Raw genomic sequence first — 14,933 nt, 5'->3', positions numbered from 1 at the left:
TGAATGTGGTTTGGACCTGTAAGCTGCAAATTAATTGCCCACACCGAGATCAATAAAGTTGTCTGAATCTGACTCGAGCACGTCAACAGGCTCTTACATGAATTAAAGCTTGGAGTCCCCGCAGAGTATTAAATATGATTTTACATTAATGACAAATAGTGTTTCAGTAAACTCTCATATTTCAGCAATGTTGTGTGAGTTCATGTTTACGTTTTGTTTGGAACGACACCACCTATTAGTTCCGACCCATCCATCTTGATTCTTGTTGTTTTGACATTTGGCCGTAAAAGTTTTGCTTTAAAAGGAGACTTCAGAATTGATTTTTTTTTCACCATCATTTAAAACGGTTCCAAGGTGTCTTTATAAAAGATCTCTGACATTCTGACACCAACTTTTTAGTAACCTTCTGATACTTATTGTGAGCAACAAATCAAGGGAATTTTTATGGTGTTATTAGATTTCTCCACCCAGACCACCGCTCTGCATCCAGACTGCCAATGAATGGCGCTTGTGCGAATCCAACACGGGCTAATTTAACCATCCTGTGGCTCGACCATGGAAGTCGTTTGATAATGCCGGCTTTCGGTGTCAAATAATGAACTGGAATAACTTGTTGTGGGAGACGTTATTTGTCACAATTTGCCAGCATTCAGAATGGCTTGTCCAGATGCAGTTTCAGAAATACTCAGATAATTACAAGTTCACGCTGTTGTTTGTTTTAAACTTGATGGGTGGGCAGTCACTCCCGAGAGCGGTCGGCTATTCGTATACAAACAACTGAAGAGTGGGAATTTTGTTAAAGCAGATAATTGGATTTTGCACATTATAAGTTAATACAAATTAAGCAGTCAACGGACTAATTGTAACAACCTTTGTTGAAGAAGTCTTTCAAAGACGTGGCAAACCACAGGAGAAAGACATTTTTCTCCAAAAGCTGACTAGTCCAAAAATTTTCACATAAATGCAAAATTACATTGAAATGCAAAGTATTATGCTTTGTGGGGGGGGGAAACAACAAAATCAAGTGAATGTACTAGAACTAAAGTGTCTTGACCTCACCTTACCCCTCAAAGAGAGAGACAAGTCACATTGATTGCTGTTATTTTCTTTTTGTTCTCCTCAAGATCCTGTCGACGCCTTTGATTGCGACCAAGGTGACAAAGGCTTTTATTAATTTATTAATTAATTAATTTATTTATTTAACGAGGTAAGGCAATCAAGATCATATACTCACTTGCAATGCTAACCTGGCTAAGAGGCAGGATATTATATCCGGCTGGCAATTACACGCCGTATACTGTGATGTCAGTCAGATCAAGATGTTTACGTGTATTTTAAACGTCTTGTTCCAGTCAGACGAACACAATAAGTCCATTTTCTTAGTCATGTCATGTAAGTGTAACGGCCGAGCAGGCTTGAGGCATGGCGGGCCAGAGACATATGTCTAAGACTATAACGACTGCGAGGCATCCCGTCCTGCACCAGATGTGCGGTTGCGCTCTCCGTGGTGAAAGGGAAGACGCAAGTATCAAGACGCTTTGAGTCAGCGGCGTTTCTGCCGCGTCCGCTCGCCTGATGTGAGTCGATAGTAAAGGTTCTTCCCTCGGCAAAGGCTTGCAGTCATACGCTGTCTTCGCAGCGCTTGACGTGTCTCTTCGAGCTTACATAATGCAGATCTGCCCTAATTTCCCCTCTCCCCGGCAAAACTGCTAAACAACATAACACCGCCGATCTGACGAGCGGACGAGTCGAAAGGTAATCTTCGGCTCGTAATCGAAAATACTTAATCTCGGGTTTTAAAACGGGCCAGCACATGTATGTTAAAAAGCCCAACAGCGCATAGAGTGCAGAATGGCCTCTGATTAATTTCTGTGTCAGCCAAGTGGATGTTTCCATGGATACCAGGCCTTGGTATAAAGCTGCGTCTCCTGTGCATACAGTACAGCACGATTGTTTAGCAAATGCCTGAATGGCATGCAAATATATGGTTCAGACTTGGAGGACGTGCTCTTATTTCAGATCCAACAATCTTGCCCAAAACAGTAAAAAATTCAATTGAAGCATATTTTGTAAAACGGCCCCCCGGGCATGTTCCGCTTGCGTTGTTTGCGAGCGCACTCGGAGCATCAGATGTCATTTCGTTTACTTGGCAGCATTGGTAATTTAAGTCTCTGGGTGATTCGAGTGAGTAAATGCGAAGGCGTTCCAAAGTCCGAATCTCAGCGTTCCTTATGTAACACATCCGCACATCGTTACAGGCCATTTACTTGATTGAAACCATGAAACCTGATTTGAAATTCTAAAGTAGCCATTTTAATTTTAGTAATGTCCTGAAAAACACCAACGGGGATTGGAGGCGACGTTGTGCATTATATTCGCTGAGCTACCGCACACATGCTCGAGGGTGAAAGGAAGACAGAGGCAATTTAAAATGAATGCATATATTTTTATTCATTAACTAGCAACTAAAGCAGCAGCACGTATACTGTAGAGAAACCTCCTTTGCCAAGTTTTACCATTTGCTTGCAATCATATTACAGTCCCTGCAAGTCTGCACAGCTAAAGCTAAGACAAAATTTCTCTTGTCGACCCAATAAAACGAGCGAAATTAATAAGACACAGAGTGCATTTGTTCTATAATCAGACATTTGCATATTATGAAGGCGTATGATGGCCACACTGAAAAAAAAATCTAGAAGAATACAAACATGAGAGTAACGTTGTGATTTTTGCACAATTTCACAATTTAAGCCACAATTTCATTCTCTCGCTCTGATGATATTCTTGTAACAATATTACAGGAGTGAAATATTTGTAAAGTAAGAATGTGAGGGGTGGGGATTTATTTCAGAAGCATAAACTGATATGTAATATTGTGGAGCTCTTCTAATATCGTTGAACCCCTCCCCCCCAGAATATTACTTAAATCTCATTAGAATATCAAAATAATGATGAACTAATAATACATATAAATGATAAACTATTTTTAGCTGGTTAAATTCAGATTATTGTGGGGCTTCTTTGACATTGATAAATTGTCACTTTACTCTTGGAAGACTAGGATGATTTTTGTCACAGTATTAAAAATAATAAACTATATATGTAATGTACACACTTTTAATTTTGAGAGAATTAATTTTGACATAATTCTGATTCTATTTTAGTAATGTTTCTCACATTACAACTTCCTTGTATCAAATATTCTTACATTTATCCCAAAACTATAATTTTAGAAGAACAAAGACATAAAATAATAAACACTCAAAATTAGGACATTATTCTCTTTGATTCTCTTTCCTGTTTTTTATTTTATTTTTTTTCAATTCACAGTGGCCCTAATACTATTTTGTAGCATTTTCTCTATATACACAGACAGTACTTGATTAAAAATAAATTAAAGTTCCAGGGGCGTTGCACCAGAAACTTGTCAAACAAGGTGGGATGGGTCTCCCAAAGCGTTTGCGGCCCCCCCCCCACAAAATGTATTCCCATTTCCTCCTCAGTCTGACGCCCATGTTAAGACCAACAGTCCTAAATTCCGAAGTAAAATCTGCTTCAGTCATGAATTGCATACAAAAAAAAAAGCAAAACATATATAGTACATATATGTATTTATTCATTATATACATCAGGTAGCTCGTCTGTTCCGAGGGTTACTTTCGAGTGATAATCTCAACATTATTAGCATAGAGAGCGTGATATTCCATTAAATTCGTGATTTGCCCTCTTTTAACACATTTGTTTTGGTACTTACACACTTCAAAAGTACTTTTCAAGAATCCTCCCTCGCTTAATCAGTCGATTAGTGGTAAAATGCACCATGTGACTTTGACGTTGAGTCCAGAAACCGACAGCGCATTCAACAATGTGACTAATATGCATAAATTCCAACCATTGGAGATGAGTTAAGGAGACAGGTTCAGTGCATTTTACTGCAAATCACGTTCATCGTCTGTGCGCATTCAAGTCCCATGGAGAGGGGCTTTCCTCAGTTACACATTATTGACCCAGACATAACTTAGCCTGCATAATTTGCTCTCATGGGTCACTGTATGCATATTAAGACATATTTCTTTCCAGAAACTTCATTTGTCTTTGTTGTGCTTTTAAATTCAGTAGAAATGAGAAATTGTCATATTCATAACTGTTAAAAAGATATGCAGTTTTAAAAGAAATGTTGCACAGAGGTGCTTCAAAAGCCACAGTTGACCTAATATGGTGAATATGACGGGTACAAGGGCCATTCACACAGAAGAGAAAACAAAAACAAGCTGAAGTCACAAGATAAAAGACGGAATATTGTGAGAATAAAATCTAAAAATTTATGTTGAGAGAAGTAAATAATAATCTCATGAGAATACATTTGTAATGTTCTGGCCAAAGCATTTTTAATGCAGGTTTTTTTTTTTAATGGGGAGAAAAATGTGTTTCTTACTTCTTTAATTTTGCTAATAACATCCTGATTTTTCTGGAGCATATTATTTGCAAAAAAGTTGATTAAAGGGGAAGTCAACCCCCCCAAAAATATTGTATAATGTGCGTTCACTTGTTGAAACACAGCATTCTGGTTAAGATTGCATTTGTGGAATATGAGTTGAGCTGTAAAATCCACGTTTTATCCGTCTCACGGGCGGCCATTTTGTCACTTTCTGTCGACTCAAAATGACATAACAGTTGCACACAACTCGGCTATGCACCAATCGTGGCTCCGATGCAGAAACAGTGGTGAGCCGAGAAAAGGTGAGCAATGATTGGTAATTACTTGAGCCCTGAGTAACTGTGATGTCACTTTCAGATGATAGAAAGTGATAAAATGGCCCACTGCGATGGTTAAAAACTGATGATTTTGCTGCTTAACTTTTATTCTTCAAATACAATATTAATCGGAATTGCATGTTTAGACTAGTGAAGGCGCATCAAACATCTTATTGCAAAGGAATTTTTGGGGTTCACTTACCCTTTAATATTTGAGAAAAAATGTGGAAATATCGCAAAAAGCAATGAGAAACTTGACTTGTATGTCCTAAAATTCAGACTCATTCCTCTGATTTTCTATCTCTTTTGCAGGAGCATTTCTTTCGTGATCAGAATGGCCTTCGTACTGTTTCATAAGAGTTCATAAAATGCATGGCAGTTTGTACAGGATATCCAAGGTCTCTTTAGACTGTCTCTGTCTGGCTGTACTTTATGAACACAAACAAATATACTGCACAATTCAGGGAGTGACATCATCATTGACTCGTTCAAGTCAGTAGTGCATTTTCAACAGAGGAATCAAAAAGTATGTACCAACATCTACATTTCTTTGCTATAAAAATACATCTTTAACACAACTGAGGCCTCAAATATTGTATTTCAGTATCGGTTGAAAAATTGGACCTGTTGTCTTGCATCATTAGGATTTTGTAGTTTTATCTGGACACACAGTACGAAACAAGGTAAAATCCACATATAAGATGCATATTACAACATTTAAACGCTGTGCCCTTGTGAGATGCCCCCAAATTAATCCTACAGTACATTATTGCGGCACACATGATTCACATGTATTGTTTTTTTTTTGTTAGTTTTTTTTTTTTGTTTGTTTCATACATGTGAATAAAGTTGTGATAGTAATCCTTTACAACGTTTCACAATAGAGTTACAGCCTGAATCACTTCTAAACAGGGGCAGTAGTTGTCCATAATCCCCCTGGGGAAGCTTTGAGGGAACACCACTGATTCGGAGAGATTATTCTATAAACAAGTGGTCGGCTGCCTTTAATTCTTGGACTCCTCTCTCTTTGCTCTCAATCGGCAAACCAGAGAGCTCATGAGATGATATTCTGAGCACCTCCTCAGCCATTGTATGTTCCTCACCTTGTCCGATTTGTCCGATTTCGGCAAAATGATTCATCAGCTGGACCTCACGTAAACGCCTACGCACGTCAAAATGGATGGGCACGTTTGCAAATTAATTTCAGTTTCGTCAGAAGTAGTTGGTGGTAAAATATCCGTGGCAACAACCTGGTTTATTTTTGGATGAGAACATATAATCTTCACGGCTGATTAGCGCTAATGAAATGCAGCCGATTTGTGAGTAAAAAGCACACATTATTGCAAATGAAATAGCTCCGGGGCGTCTGTTATAAGATGAGTCATTAGGGGCCTGGCTTTCTGCTTGATTGTTCATATTTACACATTTAATTTGAACTGTTAAGCATTACGTACATACAGCAGGACTCGCACTGACTGGAAGCGCGGCTCAGGCAGCATTAACATGCGTCTCGGGTCATCCTGTCAAAAGTGGATTCTTAGCGTTTAGCCCTCAAGTGATCTTGCGTTCCCGCTTGATATGCAAACTAGTAAGTTGTGTGCTTGCAAAAAAAAAAAAAAAAGTTGATTCTAGCAGGAGTCAGCAAAGAGCAAACTGTGATGGAAATTTGAATAAAAATACTTTTTGTTCCACGTAATTTTCCACATCACATCGACACGGTGACCACCATCAAAGGAACAGGAAAGCGTCGTTTAAGGGCTTCACTTTTTTTTTTTTTTTTGACCATTCATGATAAGATTGAATGTTTATTGTGAACGTGAGGTTATCTAAACAACTTTCATCAACATTTTGTACCATTTGTTCATAAAATGCACAGCCCTCTCTAGCCCCCATCTTGGTCCTCTAAACTGTTAAAGAAACCACCGCACCAAATGAAAAACAACCAATCAGCGATAAGAGGCATGATGACCATGCGCTCACGGGCTAACACATGTGCTGACCTGTTTGTGTGGCTTCAGCAACTTTGCTGAAACTATACGGAATATCCCCATTAAAATAAAATAAAAATAAAGAGCCATCAGGCAGCTGAGATGATTCAGAAGTGATTTTTTTTTTTTTCATTACTTGACACTGTACATGTGCATGTTTGTGAGCGGCGTCGCTTTGGTCACACACCGGAGGGGAGGAGGGATTAGCGAAGTGAGGCTACATTCAAATCTTGCTAGCATTTTTAACACTGCGAATTCCCCACTGAATAAAGGATGTTACGAAAAAAAGGCGAAGACTCTTCTGACATTTTAAGATTTATAAAACCAAACAAACGGATCTAACTTACTGTGTTCAAATCTTTGAGAAATATTTTATTTTTCAATATGAAGCAAATTGAATTTTATTTGCCTGAGATATATTGTATGAAGAAAATTGAAAAGAAACACCCTGCCGGTTCAACACAACTTCACTCAAACAAAAGTGCTGAGTTATGCTGCCGTTTGCTTTTTAGCAATATTTTGCCCCGCTTTACACATTTTACGCATTGTTTTGCATCAGTTTTGGCTCGGTTCTCAAAGTATGTTTTATTTCCTTTCAAAAATCCAAATTAGCATACGTGACCGCATTAACACATTGAGGTTTGCCTCATCTGGAAGGTGACGGGGACTTGAGCAGAGACGCAGCCTGAGAAATAAGAAGACTTTATTTATTTATTTTTTTAAACCGACTCAGCAAAGTTAAGAATGGCTGTATTTATTTTATTGTTCCTAGCGAGCAGAAAACTCACAGGTAAGCTCCAGAAAATCAGTTTGTTAAGGAAAGCGTTATTAAAAGGACTGTCATCCCATGTTGTGGCTGTAATAAAAACAACATTATGCACGCTGCACACTCATGAATCATTTGCTCGATGTACTTGTGACTGGATCAGCTGACATGCAGTACATGTCAGATAAGAACAAAAGTCATTGCTCAATGCCGCGAAGCCTGAGCATCACACAAATACATGCTGCAGCTGAAGAAGCCGTCACGTTTTACCTCTTTGTCTCGAAGTATAAAGTCCTTTTTCAACGTGTTTTTCAGCCAAGTCGCTTAAAACTGCGTAAATGTTGTTCTTTTTTCAAGAACTTCAAGATAATCCGGATCAATGTGGAGCTTTGCCTTCAGTTCCCAATATTCGCTTCTGTTCGGCTCCACATAAACAGTACTTGGTGTTGTGCAGTACAGTATTGTCTGTTGTACTCTGTCAGGATGCACGTACTGAGGCCTTGCGTCAAAGTCTGACGTGTACTGACTGGCCGGCCGTGCTGTGTGCCTGCAAGGTAGCGTATGGCTGTAGTGGGGCTTCTGCTCCGGATCCAGCACTTCTCTGTAGTATGATGGATCATCTTGTTTCATGCTGGAAGGCTTATTGTGAGGCTCCGAAGCTGTGGTGCTGTATTCCGAGCCTATTACATTACTCGCCGCTTCTTCGTCCGAGTTCCCCAGAAAGGCGCCGCTTAGCTCGTCGAGGTCCCGAAATCCCTCGGCGGATTTGCTGTCGGCAGAGGCAGGACCTGGAGTTTTGCTTGTTTGCTCTGAAGGGGGTGGAATATACTCATACACGTGCCCAGCTGAGGTTCTGACCTTTGGGACTGCTCCTTTTTTGTACAGTCCATACTCCATGTTAAGAGAACTAATGCAAGCGTTCATGGAGTTATTCTGCTCGTTTTGATTCTTTAGGTGTCTCTTTCTCATTGTGACAAAAAGTCCCGCAGCCACAAACACGGACATAATGAACATGAGCAGGAGGGCAAGAATCATGACGGATAAAGGGATGGCGCTGTACTGTGTGTCTGAGTCGAGTGATGTTTCTATGGTGATGGTGCTGCCGGGGAAGGTTTCCTCCGAGGGGGGGATCATTGACGCCAGTACGGCCGAGTTATTAGGGCAGAAATTAGCCGTCTTGATGTATCGCATGTCTTCCCCGGCGAGCCTCTTGGGCGAACCACAGATGACATTGTTGACAACGGTGCCCGTGCTGAGCTGCTCGAGCCACATCTTCAAGTCGAGAATGCCGCACGAGCAATCCCAGGGGTTTTCGTACAAATCCACCTGCACCAGAGCCGTGAGCTGATCGAGGACACCGCTGACCGGTAGATATCGCAGGTGGTTGCTTCGAAGATTCAAACGGGCCAACGTGAGGCCGTGAAAGGCTCCCACCGGTAATGTTTTCAAGAGGTTGTTGTTTAAAAACAGCAGCTGGAGTTTAGGGACGTGCTGGAATGTGTCTGCAGTGACTTCTTTAATGACGTTGTATTCTAAATATAGGAACTGCAGACTCTCTAGTCCGTAGAAGATATCGGCGGTAAGATGGTCTATCAAATTCCCATTCAGGTAGAGTCTCCTGAGATGTGTCAAATCAGCAAAAGCTCGGTCATGGATTTGAGCTATCCGATTGTTGCCTAGATGGAGCAGATCTAATCCAGTTGCCTCGATGAAATCCGATCTCCGCACCACAGGGATGTAGTTCCCAGTGAGATACACCTTTTTGGGGTTATACGGTTTGGGCTCTAAATCGGAAATGTTCTCAATCTTTCTCTCCTGGCAGTTGACGTTGAGGCCGAGATCTGAAATCTGAAGGTTGCAGGTGCACGCCGACGGGCAGTCCAAAGGCACGGGAGATTTAGTTTGATAGGAAATAATTTGGCCGTAATTCTGAGGTTTGTTCGCCGCCAGTCGAGCAGTCGGTCTTGATTTTAATTTACCTGACTGCCGAGGTCCTTTGGTGGGCCTTGACGAGGATCTCGCGATGCCAGATGAGGTTAAGGAAGCTGTCGCGAGGGCCGGAGTGCTCCTGTAATTGCCGTCCGTGCTGAAATGCGGCTGCGGCGGCATCTCGTACTCAGCGATGGCTCTTCTGGGACACAACTCTTGCTTTGAGACCTCATCGAGATCCCTCCCATGGAGGCGAAAGGGGAACTCGCAAACCACGTCGCCCACCAGCGCCGTGTACGAAATGCTCTCCAGCCACGTTTTAAGGGCGATCAGGTCACAGGAGCAGTTCCACGGGTTTTCCTCCAGCTGCAGCTCGACCACGCTGTTCATGTGCTCCAGCAGACCTGAGTAGGGAAGGACTTTCAGCTGATTCCCCCTCAAGTCAAGATGAGTCAGCGGGACATGCTGGAAGACGTTCACAGGCAGAGTAGATATCAAGTTGTCATTCAGAATCAACACCTCCAGGTGTCGAAGTCTGCCGAGAGCGTTGGGGGCCACTTGAGTGATGTAATTATAATCAAGCTGCAGATACTCCAGACTTTCAAGGCCCCAGAAGAGCTCCTCCTTCAAGGCATCAATTTTGTTATTGTTGAGATGTAATCGTTTTAATCCTTGAAGTCCATTAAAAGCTCCGGCTTCCACCTCGGATATCTCATTATTTCCCAGGTGTAATATGGTGAGTCCTCGATATTCAACAAAGTCGTTGGCCGTAAGCTTTCTTAAAAAATTCCCAGTGAGCAGCAGATGATACTGGGGGAAGTTTGGCTTCTTTATTTCCGAGATGCTCCCAATCCCTCTGTTTTCGCAGCTCACGGTGAGAATCCCCTCTCTCTCCTCGCATGCACACAGTCGTTCACATATGCCTTCATCAGACATCGCCGCTGTACGTACAGAGGTGGCGCTCAGCAAAACACAAGCGATCCAAAGATGCATTTTCCTGCGCTCGACGTCCAAAGTCAGACTCAGAGTCCCACTAAAGTATCCTCAGTGTCATCTGGAGGAAAAAAAAAAAGAAAGACAAACGATAATGGAGCATGATGATGCGAGGCAGGCGGGCAACTTCCACACAACCAGCTGTAGCCGGCACGAGTCAAAGCCTCATTTGTCGCTACCCAGAGGTAACTTCTGGCCGTGTGACTGCTGATTTAAAATGGCTCAACCAAAGTAGTGAGCGAGCGAGAAAGCGTGAGAGCAAGCGAAAGAGAGAGCGGGAGGACACCCCCAAGCAATGTAAATAACAAAAAAAAAAATCAAGGTCAAAGGCAGACTTCAGCCCAAAACAACACAATCACATCTAATTATCTTTGAACCACGTTGACACCTGGCGGAGAGTTGCACACGTGGTCGACTGAAAGCCCGATTTAGTGCATCTTCTACTTCAAGGCAGAAATAACCTACCTCACACCCATGGGTTGAAACGCAGGCTCGCCGGGTAATGTCAGCGTGCCTTTTATGTTTCATCCGTCAGGAAAACCTAACGGGGTTCTTTTCTGCACGCTCCCCCAATTCCCCGAAGAGGTTTGAAAAAAAAAAAAAAAAGGAAAACCACTGATCGACCATAAATGCTTCTCCTCTGCTTGGCTGTGCAGGCGGAGATGCTACTGCGCCTGATAACTAAGTTCCTTATTCTCTCTCCATCTCACGCTCCCTCTCTCTCACTCCCCCCCCCCCCCCCCCGCTCTCTCACCCCTCTCTCTCTCTTCCCTACCCGGTGGTCGGGAAGATGTCAAGTCATTTCATTTCACGCAGAAAGAATCAGCTCACTTGAGCATCGTGCCGAGATGCAAAAAAAAAAAAGAAGATGCACGCTGACCTACCTTTCCGAAAGATCCCTCAAAATATCAATAATTCAGCCAAGCGCAGCACTTGAGATGCGCTCAAACGGTTTGTTTTAAACCCGCTTATGGCGTTATTCATCCTGAAAGCAAAACCTCCGCCAGGATGTCACGTTACATCATTGTTTCGCCTAATCTGTCAATCCTTTTTTTTGTAGCTCAGGTTTAAAACATTCACGGCAGCTCCACCTGACGAAGGCAGCTTTTATTATTGGACTGCTAAGCCTCTGTGGGGAGGGGGGAGGGGGGGGGGAAACAAAACAAAACAAAAACAAAAAAAAAAACAAGATACCTGACACCTTCTTGTCACTTATGCCAGTCCTGGGTTGGAGTTCACTGGGCTTTCATGTTGCATTGCCATCACTTTCTCGGGGAAAGAACTGTCACTGCCATCTAAAAGCTGCACTAAAGTGCTCAGGGAGTGTACAGAAGAGCCTTAATAATCACGTCACTCCGTGCATAATGTATGAGCACACTGGGACTCACCAGTGGGTCTATTGATCAGTTGCCCGAGCATCAATCTCTGAAATTAGAACTAATGGCTCGCAGTGGCGCAGTGTTTTTATTTCTCTCTTTATTTATTTTATTATGTGTGTCTAGTTGCTTTAAACGGTAGTAAATGACCCACACTGAGAATGACTCACTGGCCTCATTTGAATGTTTCACCTGGTCCTACAGTTCTGGCATGGGTGGCGTAATTCGTGTGAATTATTCATTTGTCGCATTTTTGTCTGTCAAATGTACCCAGGCGTCCACACGAACAGAACACTGATACTGTTTTGCACAGTGTTTTTTTTTTTTTTTAAAAACTCCATTTGATTACCATCACCATGAGCAATATTAAAATACTGTAGCATAGTAGGCGTAAGTGTGCATAAAACTGGAAAAGGCATCGTTCCAAAAAAAATATATTGAATATAAAATGTTTTGTACATAAAATTTAAATCAAAGTTGTACGCAAATATCTGTTTAAAAACAAACAAACACATCTAAAAGATTTCATGCAATTTTAATGAAGTAAAAAGTTAAATAGAACTGAACTGTACATAGGCAGCCACTAGAGGGAGCTCATGTCGGCCGAGTGGTACTCGTATCACATTTTTTGAATTCCTGATTTAGAGGTCGTTACATTTTCTGTTTTTCAAAGTGTCATCTTTTGGACAATCTTGACCATCAGGCTACATTTTATGATATCTAACATTTTATTTTATGTAATAGTAGTGAGTGTTTGTGTCAATCTCCTCGCTGTGCCCTTGTTACATTGGCCAAACGTTCCGTTTCTGATGGAGTATATCACCTGAGGATAGGCAGATTATACTTAGAAACCTTTTGTCAACCATTTTATTTGTATTTATGCACATTTGGGGGGGAGAAAAAGCAATGTCCATGGATCTGACACATGGATTTCACGCACCACAGATTGGCAATCCCTGGGCTCCGACTCGCTCTGCGTTTTGCATGTGTTTGCAAGCCTACAACATGTGTTTCAATGCAGACAGAGACAGAGATGTCATTTCAATGAACAAAGTAAAATGCGTGTTTAAAAATACCTGCGTACACGTAGTGTAGTCTTGGGTGCCAAGTTGCTTTAGCTTTGGGAAGTAAAAGAGAGACACCTGTCATGCCCTTGTCAAGCTGAGGCCGTGCCGCTCATGTGAAAGCCTGTCAAGTGTTATACATCGCTGTAAACCATCATCCTCTGCCTCTCTCCATCCTCCCCATGGAGAGGAGGATGGAGGGATGCAGCCCCAAGACAACGTTCAGCATGCATGCCATTCGTCTGTTTACTCTGCCTCCAGCGCATCATCCGGCCTAACGGGCTGGACCCAAACTCCATCATTCCGCTGAGATGTAAAAAATGAATCTTGGGTTCCATTTACATTTCATGTTGGTGTGTTGATGGCCTGCACTCCGTGGCGTTGTAATATGAAGAAATAGGTTGTAGGGGAGCTATTAAGGAAATTGTACTTTTTAATTGCTTGTATATAAATAGTTGGAACTCTGGAGTGTGTGCTCAACCATCAAGTGTGAAAATTAACAACCAGGTTTAATCTGATATCTGCCTAATTCTGTCTGTGAGTGACCTTTAATTCCAATGTTTTGTAACAATTAATATAAATGATATATATATATATATATATATATATATATATATATGGTAGTTGAAAAATGTGAATAATCACAATAAATCATGGAATTATTTTGTGACTAATTCGTTCAAAAAATAATCACTAGACAGCACTAATATATACATATATATATATATATATATATATATATATATATATATATATATATATATATATATATATATATATATATATATATATATATATATATATTAGTTGAAAAATGTGAATATTCACAATTAATCATGGAATTATTTTGTGATTAATTCGTAAAAAAATTAATCACAAGACAGCACTAATATATATATATATATATATATATATATATATATATATATATTTCTTGTAACAGATATTTACTTATATATTATGATTTTTTTTAAATTAATGCAAAACCACCAAATATAAAGTATATTTAATTCAAAAACTGTTCTAAAAGATCATTGTGCCACTTTCCTAATCAGTCAATTAATTCTGACATTTTTAACTAATCTGTTGTTTTAATTGCAAACGAAGAAGATTCCGAACAATCACAAAACGGATTGCTTGACCTACTTCAAACTCTAAAAGCAGCACTATACGGAGATACATGTATCGTATAGTTGTCCAAATGAGTCCTTGCTATTTTAACGCTCAAAAATGAAAGGAAAACAGTGCCATCTGGTTGGGGTACCACACTCCCCTTCCCACCCTCCCCCTCCCCTTTGGCCTTTAGTCCATAGTTCCTATTCGCTCACTAGATAGACTGGAAATACATGATTACATCTTTGTTTAGTGTCTCTGAGGGTTCCCTGCCACTGAGCATAATCCTCAGCAATTTGGCATACGTCTCCACGCGTACGCACACACACATTCAACATATGTAAAGCGAAAGCATAACAAATGAGTGGAAGACAATATGGTGACTAACTGTTACACTGGGAGGTCAGAAATAATGTACGCCGAGCTGGAATGGCGCCGCCGCAAATCGCGGCGCTCTATTCTGATGGACGCTCCTTACAGATGGCGCGTGGCACACTTTTGTCATTTGCGTCCAGCTGGAACAAATAAGAGCGTTTGGCATGATAAATCTGCTCTGCTGCTGTCTGGCAACATCTTTAGTGGCCTGCTCTAACTAGCCGTCCTCATGTCCCACAATATGTGCTCGACCTGGGATTTGACTTCAGCGTTACCCCATATGTAAAATGCTGATAATGCTCTTTTTTTGTGTGTGTGTGTGTGTGTGTGTGTGTGTCATGTGACTACATTAGATTCAGTATACGTTGTCTGCAAATGTTTCTTCACGAGCATGGTTCTTTAGTTAAAGGAAGAACACTATTGATTTCCAATTATATATGATCCAAGTTACCCGAGGTTAAATAGTTGCCTTGTGTTCTGCATGCCTTGGGGAATGTTTTTATCTGACTGGATTTACACTGTTAGGTACAAGTGTCTAATTCCAATTTAATGCCTATATGCATTTCAAGTGACA

The 14,933-nt window shown here is 41.1% G+C and overlaps 1 protein-coding gene across 1 annotated transcript; it reads right to left on the bottom strand.

The window, feature by feature from the left end:
- Positions 1-4,145: 4,145 nt before the first annotated feature.
- On the bottom strand, positions 4,146-11,110 carry slitrk5b (SLIT and NTRK-like family, member 5b). The gene is made up of 2 exons (XM_088315531.1): positions 10,897-11,110; positions 4,146-10,492 (listed from the first exon to the last, which is right to left on the bottom strand). The coding sequence occupies exon 2, from the start codon at positions 10,429-10,431 to the stop codon at positions 7,834-7,836; it is 2,598 nt and encodes an 865-aa protein (XP_088171657.1). The 5' UTR covers positions 10,432-10,492; positions 10,897-11,110; the 3' UTR covers positions 4,146-7,833.
- Between the last annotated feature and the right edge of the window lie 3,823 nt (positions 11,111-14,933).

This window comes from Idiotropiscis lumnitzeri, chromosome 14, assembly GCF_059441095.1.
Source record: "Idiotropiscis lumnitzeri isolate Australia: NSW breed Sydney's pygmy pipehorse chromosome 14, RoL_Ilum_1.0, whole genome shotgun sequence".
Taxonomy (NCBI): Eukaryota; Metazoa; Chordata; class Actinopteri; order Syngnathiformes; family Syngnathidae; genus Idiotropiscis; species Idiotropiscis lumnitzeri.
This window is presented reverse-complemented; position numbering and strand designations above follow the sequence as displayed.

What these genes read in the sequence shown, in the direction of transcription:
- slitrk5b (XM_088315531.1), bottom strand. Translation starts at nt 10,431, where the DNA reads ATGCATCTTTGGATCGCTTGTGTTTTGCTGAGCGCCACCTCTGTACGT.